This window comes from Heterocephalus glaber, unplaced genomic scaffold (genome assembly GCF_053883595.1).
Source record: "Heterocephalus glaber isolate CG9 unplaced genomic scaffold, H.glaber_assembly_v1.0 deba00001523, whole genome shotgun sequence".
In the NCBI taxonomy this organism is placed as follows: domain Eukaryota; kingdom Metazoa; phylum Chordata; class Mammalia; order Rodentia; family Bathyergidae; genus Heterocephalus; species Heterocephalus glaber.
Genome location: NW_028258327.1, coordinates 24,126,787 through 24,140,006, shown reverse-complemented (window position 1 = coordinate 24,140,006; position 13,220 = coordinate 24,126,787). Strand labels below are relative to the sequence as shown.

General features: G+C 35.1%; 1 protein-coding gene across 26 annotated transcripts in view; it reads right to left on the bottom strand.

The window, feature by feature from the left end:
- Nucleotides 1-123: 123 nt before the first annotated feature.
- The window catches only part of Snap91 (synaptosome associated protein 91), a 124,896-nt gene continuing 111,799 nt past the window's right edge, over nt 124-13,220 (bottom strand). For 25 of the 26 annotated variants that reach the window (XM_087188090.1, XM_087188085.1, XM_087188083.1 and 22 more), the window contains 4 exons: nt 7,755-7,838; nt 7,049-7,153; nt 3,556-3,658; nt 124-1,529 (listed from right to left, as the gene is read on the bottom strand). In XM_087188090.1, coding sequence (XP_087044216.1) covers nt 3,566-3,658; nt 7,049-7,153; nt 7,755-7,838 — 282 coding nt within the window. In that variant the 3' untranslated portion in view covers nt 124-1,529; nt 3,556-3,565. The remainder of the gene's footprint in view (nt 1,530-3,555; nt 3,659-7,048; nt 7,154-7,754; nt 7,839-13,220) is intronic. The other variant, XM_087188091.1, reaches the window with a different exon arrangement.

Genomic DNA, 13,220 nt, shown 5'->3' with positions numbered 1-13,220 from the left:
ATACTGGGATAGATAGCATTTCTGAACTCGAATATCTAAAAATTCTCAGTATGTTGTGTATGCTGTGCATGTCATTTGCCACAGATCTTTTCCCTAAAATGTTATCAAATAGAGAAAAGTTACTTTTGCATTTTCTTTGTTTAAGGTGTTTATTGCATCTCAGAGGGCGTACATGCACTGGGTTTTTAAACTGAAATACAAAGAAAAGCCATTTTGAAATTGGTTTTAGGTAATTTTCCCCATTACAGTGTATGTTATCCCCACAGTAAATTCAGATACAATCACTTTGAAATGGTACCATACATCTATTAAATAATTTGAAAAATAGGCAAATGCCTTTCCAACCCAATGTACTTTTACAAAGAGCTGCCAAGCCACTAGCAACACTGATCAACAGTGACCTCATATATGCATCAAAATCTTAAGCCAAGCCATCAGCACAAACAGTATGACAACAAATTAAAAACCAAATAATACAGTATGTACAGTAAAGGATACAATTTTCTGAATTAGTTTAAATCCTAATCACAATGGTACAAGAAAAACTACTTTGAGCTCAATTGAAGGATGAAAAAACACTAGTCTATAGAATACACAAAGAAATATTAAATGAACAGATGTACATAAAACCCACAGTGAAGTAAAAATATTTGCAGTAATTTTTAAATTACAGATATATCTGGGGTGCTTTCATCATCACTTAAATAGCACATCTCTAATTGCATTTTCATGGACATGATAAAAATGGAGCCTTACTTTTTAGTGCATTTAATCAAGAATGAATAAATATGTCAATTTAGTTGTAAAACCTGTCAAATATAATTAAAATATATATTTTAATATAGCAGTGAGAAATATGGAATTCTTTTCATATAATTTTTCATTCTTGATAAAGTTGCCTCAAGGAGAAATATTTATTATGGACATTAACCTTTATAGTTTTTAAAATAAAATTTCTTAACATATACAGTGCCACAAAAATAAACATTTGTCACAACAGTTGAAATTTCTGTGGTTGGAAAAACGTACTCCACACCAAAAACAGTTATGTCTATTTAAGAATGTTTTCCTTACTATCTGATATTATCACATTACGCTTGTAACAGAGATACAGAAGAAAAGAGAATTGATGGGGAGAGTTCAGGGTTTGTCCAAAAGGTATATATACATCAAAACCTTCAAAAACACAGACACATCTTTCCAAATGGCTCACCATACAACATCTGTGCCATCCACCCATGGGCAAGGTCCAAAAAAGCACTAAAGGCATCGGAAACACCCATTCATTGGTTACATCATACAACACACAAGTAACCCAAATACACTACAATTTTGAAAGTAGGGATAACAGCTAAGGTAGTACACATTCCTAATGTTCACTTTCACAGCTGTGCTACATGTTTTGGAAGAGAAGTTATGAGTAAGCATTGGGTTTGGTACTGGTGGCTCACTTTGAAACTCTGAGCATCAATCTTATTTGAAGTCTCCAAATTCATTTCATTTTTCCTATTCAGTCACAAAAATTGCAGCTGTAAAGAAAAAAGGAGTTGGGTTACTAAACAGACTATTACTTACTCCTTAAACATTTTACCTCCCAAATTTTACTTCACAGTTACCACAAACACCTTTACACAAAAGATTTCTATGTTAGCAAATTCGTACTTATATACTTTTAAAAATTCTTTAAAATAAGCTTAAAATTTCAGCCTGGAAACTTTAAAAAAAATTGTTCTATTTATAGTTTCATTTTAGACAAAATTTTATCAGCAAAATTGAAAAATTGAGATACTTATTAGCAATCTTAGTAATAAGATATTCAGTATCAACTAAGAACAGATAAACTTTAGGAAGGGGCAATAAAAAAATGTGTCATGGGAGTAACTTCCTTTATTTTTTGTTTCTGTTCAGTTATGGTGCTCAGTGAGACACTTAGTAAATAGCTAATCAAGTGAGAGAAGAGAAGGGAGAGAGTCTGGATGCCCAATGCCTTCTCTCACCTCGCAGGTGAGAGGAAACCTTTCTTGAGGTCTCAAGACTTAGCCATGATGGCACCTCTTCTTCATAAAATCATCAGTGTCTGTCTCTCTCTGGGCTATGAATGACCGGGGTGGGCATGAGGGTGGGGTGTCTAAAACATCTTTGTTTTTGGTGCTTATCAAAGTTCCTGGATGCAATGACAGTAATATGTACCAAATAAGAAGTGGATGAAAGGCCACTCCATGGAGTTTCCTTGTTTATTCCTGACACTTTAATTGCTTAGAAATAAGTGCTCATGGTTCTAGTTATGTCTACATCAGCCCAATCCAAAGTGGAATAGACAAGTTGGGCACAAGGAGAAATTATTTGCTTGAGATGTCAAGGCCTTAAAATGATACATTATTTCACTTACATAAGAAAAATAATCACAAAAAATATTTGACAAAAACCTCAGTAGGCATTAGAAAAAGTTTTAATAAATGTTGGCAATAGATGTATGATGAAGTAACACTAAGGGATAATAGCTAAAGTAGTACATGTTCCTAATAGAATGTGGTCCAAAAGCTTCTACATTCCTAATATTCTTCCTGCAAGATCCCGGACAAATCACTTAATCAGTTCTTTTAGTTATAAAATAGAGTAAAAAATATTTAGTCTATTATTGCTCACAGGTTTTGATCTACTGAAAAGATCAAAGGAGTTAATGACGTGGAAGTGGATGTGAAAAATACTAGGTAAATGAAAAGCAATATTATCAAGCAAATATTTGTTAAGAGGCTGCTCATGTTAAGTGCTGGGGTTAACAGTAAATTTTCTTTATTTATCAGGTTTTTTTCTCATAAGCTCTTTATAAATTATTTTATAAAATAAATGAAATTTATGAAACTTAAAACTAGAGTATTAGAAATTTAAAATTCTTCTTGAAGAAATAAATGCAAAGGGAGGTGGGCATGGTGGCAAAAGCCTGTAATGCGAGCACTCTGGGAGGCTGAGGCAGGAGGATTGAAGTGTTTGAGTCCAGCTTGGGAAAATTAGCAAGATCTTGTCTCAAAATAAAAAATAAAAAAGGGGCTGGAGATGTAGCTCAGTTTGAAGGCCCTGTGCTCAATCCTCAGTACTGAAAAAAAAAAAGCGGGGGAATGAAAAGGGCAATAAGATTTACTTTATGAGGCACTAAAGATAAACAAAACAAAAATATTATTCGGCCAAATATATTCTTAGATGATTTCTAGATGCAATATTATAAAAGTTAGCCTTCTATAAATTCTAGTCATCATGTACTAAAGTAATAACCTTTCAATTTATCAAGTAGCTTGGGAAACTTTTTGGTTTATCACTATAATCTCTGTTTCCCAGAAAAAGGGCAACTTGGAGGCTTCTCTCCCTCTGAGCTTTATAAATTTGTAAGATTGAATAAAAATCATTGATAAAGATAGTTTTGATATAAATTTTAAAACTCTAAACAAATTATTATTATATACAGCTACTTAAAATACAGAAATAACAAATATATGAAATAGCTAAGCCTTACATAGGTCATTACTACAAGCCCACAGGAAAAGCTCTATATTAAGATACCTTAAATTGTTTACAAGAAATCCTTGATGTTAAGATCCGCTAATGGGTCCTTTGCTGGAGGTTTCTTGGGACTCTGAGTGGCAGATGTAGGGCTTGGAGAAAGCTAACAGGGAAAAGGCCAGTTCCAAAGAGCAGAAATAGAAAGCAAACAGAGAAAGATAAGCATTAGGCAGAACATATACCACAGAAAACAAACATGCGGAAGAATAGATGGCTAAAAGTTAAAAAAATCTACTTTGTTCTACTTAGTCACAGTGTTGCTTAATTTTAGAGTGGTAAAATATACTTTGAATAATTGGCTTTCTTGAAATTACTTGACGTTCAGATTCAGCCAAAGTAAAATTTGGGGACTCTGGTAGAACAATATGGATATGAGTTAGGTAAGGTATGAAAAACTAGTCACATAAAGATATTATGAATATACAGCAAAACAGACATACAAAAAGCAATCAATTTTTCTATACAAAAGCATTTTTACTTTGAGATAGTACCACTAAATTAATACAAAAGTTTAAACAGCTTTTCTAAGAGTGAGTGTGAAGGGAGATTAAAAGGAAAGTTTACAGATAGCCATTTAAGAAATTATTTAAAATTCTTAGCTATATATGTTAGAATTTCATATAAATTATTTAAAGTGAAAGCCACATATGAAGCACTGTTTTTTTTAGATGAGCAAGCAGCTTCTTAGTTACAAATGTCACTAAACCCTAATCCCACTTGCCTAGTTCCCAGGAAGTAGTTACTGGAGTTGCAGAAAAAGGAAGAAATTGCTTATTTTGCTGCTAGTAACCAATACTTAAATCACAGAAATAACTTATGGGAGCAGCCCTTGTAAGGGATGTCAGGATAAAGGACTTAAAAAAATCTCATGCAGCCTCTCTAGAGTAAGAGTTGACATCCACCCTTTGAGTCTAATTAATCTTCTTTGCTTGTAAAGTTATGGAAATCTCAGAAATCTAGGAATGTGGGGCAGGAGTTGATGTTTTTATTAGCTCAGTAATCAAGGATCCACAAGTAAGGAGTATGAGGTTTGTTCCTATGTTTAGAAACTACTGACTGACTGTATCATCTATCAGTCAAATTACTGTTTGTAAAACAGAGAAAATGCTTTATAGAGATAATGAGAACAAGTACATGTAAAGCTTAAAATTATGTGGAAGGAAATCAAGAACTGGCCTATAATTAATAATTAGGTGAGATGAAAATCATATACTGTCAAACAGTTAAAGAACAATGGGATAGTACAGGAGTCAGTGATAAAAAACTGCTTTGTATTATGAAGATAAAAGCTAATGCTTATTTTATTCTCCAGGATAATTATGTTGCTTCTTTGATACAGCAAATAGGATACAAAAATTATACAAATATGGCATGCTATTCCCTGATTACTATAAATTCAATTATTAAGACAATGTATTTTATCATATCATCTATTTCTCATTATTCTTCAAATTAAGCAAACAATTGATGCCAAAATTGGTATAGTCTAAAAAAATTTATAGTATAGAAAAACATTTGCCTTAAGTAATAAATTACATTAATTTATTTCTAAAGCTTTTAGCATACCAAATAAGATTTTTAAAAATCTCGGTAGCATTCTAGTTCATTAAAACAAAAACATTCATTTTGTAAAAAAAAGAGGTGTTAAATATTTGCAGATACACTCAACCATAAGGAAACATAATAAATTAGATCCATCTTAAATTTAAGTACATAAAAGTTAAAGTTATTCCAACCTATAGGCCTCAAACTGTCCTCACACCTCACTAAACAATGGTAGGCAGGGTTCCTTAGTTCCAAGCAGAACAGAAAACCTCTCCTGAAGCCAGTGGAATAGTAAGACTGCTAAGGTTGGGGCTTTTCACATTCTAAACACATTTCACATTTTAATATCCACCATTTGTTTGCCTTGGTTACTTATGGTTTTGGAGGAGTCAGAGTGAAGGTGAAAGCAAATTTTGGAAACTCATGGAGAAGGAATTTAGAGATAGATTAAAACATACTCAGAAAATTCAGAGTAAATATGCTCTGGATATGATGATATAAATGCCAATTTGGTAAGTTAAAAATATCACAGGAGTAAAGCCATTTACTAACATCATTAAATGTTATTTGAGCTGCTTGGTTTAGTTTGCTCAGCATGTAGCTACTAAAGTTATAATTTGGTGTTCTGATTCTATCCAAGTCAATTTCTCATGGTGAAAAGCAATTTGATTCCAAATATACCTCTACCTTGCCAGAGGAATCAAGAAAGTGACTCATCAGTATGACTAGTAGTATTAGCAGCAAAGCAGTTTGACAGAGTTTTTCAGCATCATTGTAAAAGGAGGAGGCAGCACATGGTATAGTAAGGAATTTGGCCACACCTAAAGACAGGTTTTCCTTTTCTTTCCCTAGTAGGTATTCTCTAAATTCTTATGTTTTCCTGAGTGACAAGAGGGTTTTTTATTATTCCTGGTGGTGGGTTCCTGAAACTCGCAGGATAGTTTAAACCAACAAGATGACTCATGGGGCAGGGTGCTGGGCTTCCATAGTTTATGCTAATAAGGTGACTCAGAATGGTCAGGCAATCAGACCAACCATATGATTAGATGGTTGGGTTTGTGGGTCAAATAAAACCAGCCTAACCTGCAGGCAGAGAGTTGAAGGTTGACTTCAACACATGGGCAATAATTCAATCAATTTTACCTAAACCTTAATAACTCTACAGTGACTTTCTGAGTTGATAATACTGTTCTGAGTTGATAATATTGTTTGTATTGTCAAACACTGATTCCAGGAGGGGAACACATCTCTGAAGACAAAGAAACTTCATTCTTAGAACTCTCCCAGTTGTCATCTACTGTCTCTTCCTTTAGCTGCATCTAATTTGCATCCTTTCACTCCAATAATAGGTAATTATAAATTTAGCATTTTCTTGAGTTTTGTGAGTCATTCTAGGAAACTGTCTAATCTGAGGGTGGTCATTGAAAACCTCAACTTTATAGCCAGCTGTTCTGAAATGAGGGTGGCCCTGGGGATTCCCAATTTTGTGGAGGTGTTTGAAGAAAGAGGATTTTTGTGGTGTCCATTCCCTCAGGCTCTGCAGTTTGGCAAATTCATTATTATTGGTGTAACAAGCCTGGGGCACATTTGAAAGCATGGAGGACTGTGCCTTGAACCTCTTGGGCTAACTCTGGGAATATGTAATGTATGCATCAGAAGCACCTATTTATGGGGAGACACATGCTGTGGATGTCCTAAATGTTTGAATGTTCTAAACCATTTTGAATTAAGAAAAAGAAGAATAAAGAGATCTTAGGAAAGTTAGTTGTTTCTACCATTTTTCTCTAAACTTCCTATTTTTGTCAATCGGTCTCCTAGGCTCCTTTCGTTTTTGAGGTAACAGAGATCAACAGTACAGAAGACAAAAACACCTTTTAAAGAGCTAGCCACATGAAAGTTTTATACTTTTGAGTTAATGTCACTTTTTTTGTGGACATTAAGAAACTACCTGTGTGCCAGGTACAGCTGGAGCTCCGAAGGGTGGCCTCATCATGGGCTGGGCAAACATGACTGGCTGCTGAGGCATCATGGGCATGCCTGTCCCAGCAGGAGGCTGAAAAGCAAGAGTGGCTCAGAGCAGGAGTGGAAGGCACTAGGCTAAGACCCTGACATGTATGGCATTTACATGCTTCTGACAATTTTTGAGAAATCCAGGTTGGTGAGAAACTGTAATTAGTAATTTTGAATTCTGGATCCTGAGGCTGTCAGATGGGAGAGAGGCATGGAGGGAGAGTTGGGTATGGATTACAAGCCTGGCTGGCCATACAGCTTCCTCATCCCAATGGGCATTGTTGCTTATTTATTTTCTGTTAGTATAAGTCTTGAAGAGATAAAAACTTGTTTTATTATGGAAGATGACCCTAAAATTTCCTGGTGATAGAAGTAAAAAGTCCTGGCATTGTGATTAATGCCTAATTTTATGACTGAGCTAAGATTGTTTAGTAAATATTATTCCAAAAATGAGATAACAATGTACTATAACTTGATGGTAGAATTTAAGTATTTTAGAACTGATTTTTATCATTTCTTGTTTAGGCTAATTAAGGTCTAAAGCAAATGACTTAATTTTTCAAGTACACTGTGTTTTGAAAATAATTCTGGAGTACTTGTTATTTTGGGATTTGGCAAAGAACACAGGACAAGTCATCACTCACCATTCCAAATCCAGTTCCAGGCTGTCCAACAGATGGGGCCCCGGCCACAGGAGGAACTGAACTGGTTGGAGGTACAGCTCCTTGCTACATACCCATACCCACAGAATGACACAAAACATACATGCCCACAAAACAACAAACAAAAAGAACCAACATAATTAGTTTTAAAATGAAAGGATATAATTTTGTGTGTATATCAAATTTGTGTATATGAATATATAAAGAAATCTCAAATTTTAGTTCTAAGTTAAAAAATAGTTCTAATTCCATGCCAGTGATACAAACAAGGTTATCGAATTGATGTTCACTCTTAGTAGTGCTATTTGTACATACTTGCTGGCTTGCTTCTTATTTACAACGTTGGGCTTCCTTCCTCAATCTCCTTATGCTCACTCTCACATCTTTTCCTATCATTATAAACTCTGACAAGTATCAGATTAAACACTGGGAGGATCCTGCTTTCATTTACATTTCGATGTTGGTTTCCATCCCTGCCTTCTATTTTTACACTATTATTTTTCTTATACTTGCTTCTTTCTAATTTTTGATTATTGTACATATGCACAAGGATGAAAATTAATTCACCATGTAGAAAACATTCACTAGACTGCACTTAACATAACATGCACATAGCATTTCAGGTTCAGGTCTAACAGTTTCAGTCACACATCAAAACACCCTAATAGTTCCCTCTTGTTTAGAAATTTAACCCTACTATAATCTCTTAAATTTAACCATTACAGCAAATCCTAAGAAAGAAAACACTGTAGTGATGTCGGCAAAAATGGTAGACCAAGGAACTCCAAAAGTCTCATTCAGAAAAGCAATTAAAAATAGGGAATAATTGTCAGAGTGAACTCTTTTGGACTCTGAAAACTAAAAACTTGAAGCAAGCTATGAAACACTTATTGAAGAAAATCAGCTGAATCTTGTTAAGAGCAATGAGCTTTGTGGTATTTAAACTTACCTTAATTTCATCTTCTGCTCTGTAGCTTAGATGTAGTCTTGAAAATAACATCACACATTCCCAGTAAGAGTACCAAAAGGCACAGAATATATTTCATTCTTCATTAAAATTACTTTTTGTTTTTTGTTTTTTAAGACTGGGTCTTGCTATGTAGTTCAGGTTGGCCTTGGACTCACTATGTAGCCCAGGCTGGCCTCAAACTCATGTTGATCTTCCTGCTTCAGCTTCCCAAGTGCCAGGATTACAGGTATGTGCCACCATGGCTGGCTGTTAGAATTATTAAAACAATTATATAGTGGTACCTCAGTTCATGAACTTAATTTGTTCTACGATTTTGAAAAGATGGTCACATTTGTGTTTGTGTGGGAAAGGTGGTTGCAGCTGTGTTTGTCACCCGAAGCAAAGTTTGCAAACAAAAACAAAATTTTGCAAAACACTTGTTTGTGAAGCAAAGTGTTTGCAAGCAAAAGCATTCATGAACTGAGGTACTAGTGTAGTTATTATGACTACTTATTTGTTCTCTGGAAAGAGTGACTCAAAAGTTTTATCTTTGTCTCTTCTAAGTGGAAATGTACTTAGGACTGAAGTCATTATCTGAAGACACTTATGGAAAATATGTACAGGCAAATGTTTTAGTTGCTGCTATTCAAGACAGTGGATAACAATCAGAACAAACAGTAAGCTAAACAAAAAGCCTGAGAAGAAAGGCTGGAGGATGAGGAGTTTTGTGGATTAGAGTGTGAAAAGCTCAAACAGATCCCTGGGTATTTAAAAGATCATGTACATGCCTGAGTGTGCATATGCCCAGCAAAGAGTTAAAGACTCAAGGGCTCACCTCTGGCTAACTGTGAGCCTCGAAGGCTAAGGCAAGTCAAACCTGGATGAGTTTAAGGACAACCCAAAATACATATGGACCACTGTTCAATCATTAATGGACCACTTAGCTAAAGGCACAGAGACTTCAATGATCACACATGACAAGGTACACACAGACTTTACAGAATTACTTCAGAATGATCACTAAACAAACAACTATAATTTGAGTATCCCTCATCCAAGATGTTTAAGACTAGAGATTTTTCAGATTTTGGATTTTTTCACATTTTGGGATATTTACATATATAGTGAAATATCTCAGGGAAAGGATCCGAGCATGAACACAAAATTCATTTATGTTTCATATATATCCTATACACCTAACTTGAAGGTAATTTTATGAAATATTTTTAGTATATCTGTGTTTTTTAATTTTTAAGTTTTTATTAGTACATGTTTACATTACATAATGATTACATTTGTTGTGGGGAGTGGATACATGTACATAGTAGATCACAGTTCTTTTTCTCATCTCCTTTTCCTCCCCTCTCTCCACATTCCTTCCATCTCTTGGTCCCCTACCCATTTGAAAAATATCTCCTTACTTCCTATAATCTGTCTTTTATTTTGCTCTTTAATTATATTTTGGGTTTCTCATCTGCCTGTATTTTGACTGCATCTCATCATACGGAGTCAGGAGTATAATTTTCTACTTGTGGTACCATGTTGGGCCTCAAAACTTTTACAAGTTTTGAAGCATTTTGGATTTCATATTTTCAGGTTAGGGATGATCAATCTATACTACACAAAGTGTCAATGATAAACTCTATGAAGAAGGTAAAATTTGAGTTTCAGCGTTGCCACATTATACAATTAAAAAATAACCAAGTTTCATCAAGACATTATGAGACATACAAAGATACAAGATATGACCCATTCGCAGGAGAAAAATGTCAAAATCCCACCTTAAGAAATTAGAGAAAAAGAAAAAAAAAGTCCAAAGTAAGCAGAAGAAACATAACGAAATGAAGAATATAAAGACAGAAGATGAGATCAAATAACAAAAAGTTGGCTCTTTAATAAACTGAAAAACTTTTAGCTTGACATAGTAAGAAAAAAGAAATTCAAAATCAGGAAAAGTGGGGACATGACTACTGATCTTACAGAAAAAAGGATTATAAGGAAATATTATGAATAATTATATGCCAAAATATTATATAACTTAGATGAAATGGTCAAAATCCTGGAAAGATACTAACCACAAAACTGACTCAACAAGAAATAGAAAAATTGGAATATACAACAAAGAAATTAATCATAGTAAAAAGCCATCCATAAAACAAAGCCCAGAACTAGTTTGCTTCACTGACAAATTCTACCAAGTATATAAAGGAGAATTAGTTTCAATTTTTCTCAAGCTTTCTAAAAAATGGAAGGGGGAACACTTCTTATTCTTTGTTGCCAGTTGCCCTGATACCAAAGCCAGACAAAGTTATCACAAGGAAAAGAAAACTGCTTTATGAACATTGTTGCAAAAGCCTCATCAAGCATACTGAATCCAGCAGTGTATTAGAATTGCACATCATAACCACATGGTATTTATCCCAGGAGTGCAAGGTTGGCTTAATACATGAAAATTAATCTATGCAATATACTGAATTAGTAGAATAAAAAATACACAGTTGTAGTGAATTCTTATATTTTTATATTGTCTCAACACCCATTTTATTTTATTTTATTTTTGGTACCGGGGATTGAACTCGGGTCCTTGCACTTGCGCAGCAGGTGGCGAAACCACTGAGCTAAATCCCTGGCCCAACACCCATTTTAAATATGTTTAACTTCAGTTTTCTCCCTCCTCTCAGTTTCTTGATGTGATCAATTCAGATATCTACCTTATAGTATTAGTAAGTTAACTAGATATCTTGTAGGCAGTTAAGACAGGGCCTCCTTTCAAGGCATCAGTCCTCAAAGCCTCAGTCCTCAAGGTGCCAGCCCTCCAGTAGCCAACACAGCAAGGAACCAACATGGAGAACAACTGAGGCACATTCACTGGTTAGCATTATAAAAAGAAGAGGCATTACTTCCCCTAGAGATAGCAGTGACTGATATTCTAAATGGGAAATTCCTTGTAGGTGACTTGTTTTCCCATTTGATCCCCATTTAATCAATATTACCTGGGTGATTGTACTTACAATCTTATTGGTTGGTCATGGTTTTGTCCCACCTCATGCCCAGCTTGTAAATTTCCACTGGGTCTTATAGTTTTGGCCCACTTTGTACCCGCCTCACCACATGGCTTTGCTGTATAAAACACCTTTGAAAAGTGGGATGAGTGGGCAACCCACTTTCTGGTCTCTCTTCTGTCTATCTTAGACAGAAGCTTTCTTTCTCTCAAATTTTTCCTACTCTTAACCTCCGTTGTTCCTAGAATTCTTTGATTTTAGAGAACACAAACTAACGTTTTGGATACCTAGCAGGTTTGGGAGTTACATCTCTTCCCCCTATATCACTATCACCTTCTGGTGACTACCTCTCTGTGGGACAGCTAGATAGAACCTACTTGATTTACCTCACTGCCCCTCACATCATACATGGACTGCGCAGGCATGTTGCAATGATGCTCCCAATCACACTGTGACTCCATGGGACTCATGCCTCTTTGCTATAAACCCACCAATTAGGACTTCCCTTGGGAGACCTACTTGAGTAACATCCTAGACCCTAAAAAAGGCCCACAGGTTTCCATTTTTCTCTCTTGCTCCCCACCTACTGGTTGAACATATGCATCTTGGAAGGCTCCTCTCTTCTCATTAGCCTTGAGAAGTATGCTGCCCTTTCATTTCTTGGAGCTGTAATAAAATTGCTCCTGCTATTTCACTGCATTTGTTGTGCTGCCTTTTCCATGTCTTATCTGACTTGACATACTGGAACCTAACTTTGTTTCAGATCAATGCTCTCCTAGAGAGTAGCTATCTTGCTTAGAATAAACTATACCCAGGTCAAAAAAGAGCCTCAGGGATATCTGACAGTAGAAACAAATTTTCTGTGAGAAGGACATCTATTCATGGGTCAGATATTTAGGCACTAGGTTATCTCAAGGATGAAGTAGTCTATGAAAGGCACACTGTAAATATCCACAGCTACCTTCCCTGAGCCCCATCAAGGCAGGACTGAAGCTTATGACCATGTTTCCTAAAAGAAACCTCAAAGTCAAATTAGAAAAAAATCATAATGGTCACCTTGATAGATGTACAAAAAGCTTTTGATAAAATCCAACATCCTTTCATGACAAAAAAGTACTCAAGTAGTAAAAGAAGGGAAATTTCTCAATCTGATAAAGGGTATCTACAAAAACCCTATAGGTAATATCAGACTTAGTGGTGAATTATGGAAACTTTCCTCCCTATGATCAAGACAAGGGTGTACTGGAAATTCTAGTCAGGGCAAACAGCAAGAAAAAGAAAGAAATAGCACCCAAACTGGAAAGGGAAGAATAAGACTATCTCTATTCACAGATGAATAGAAAACTCTGGAGAATTCAAATGCAAAACTACCAAGGTAATAAATAATTTCCCAAAGTTGCAGAATAAAAGATCATTATGCAAAAATAAGTGCAGTGTTCAGTTTAAGCTAGCAACAAACATTTTAAAAATGTAATCATGAAAATCATTCCATTTATA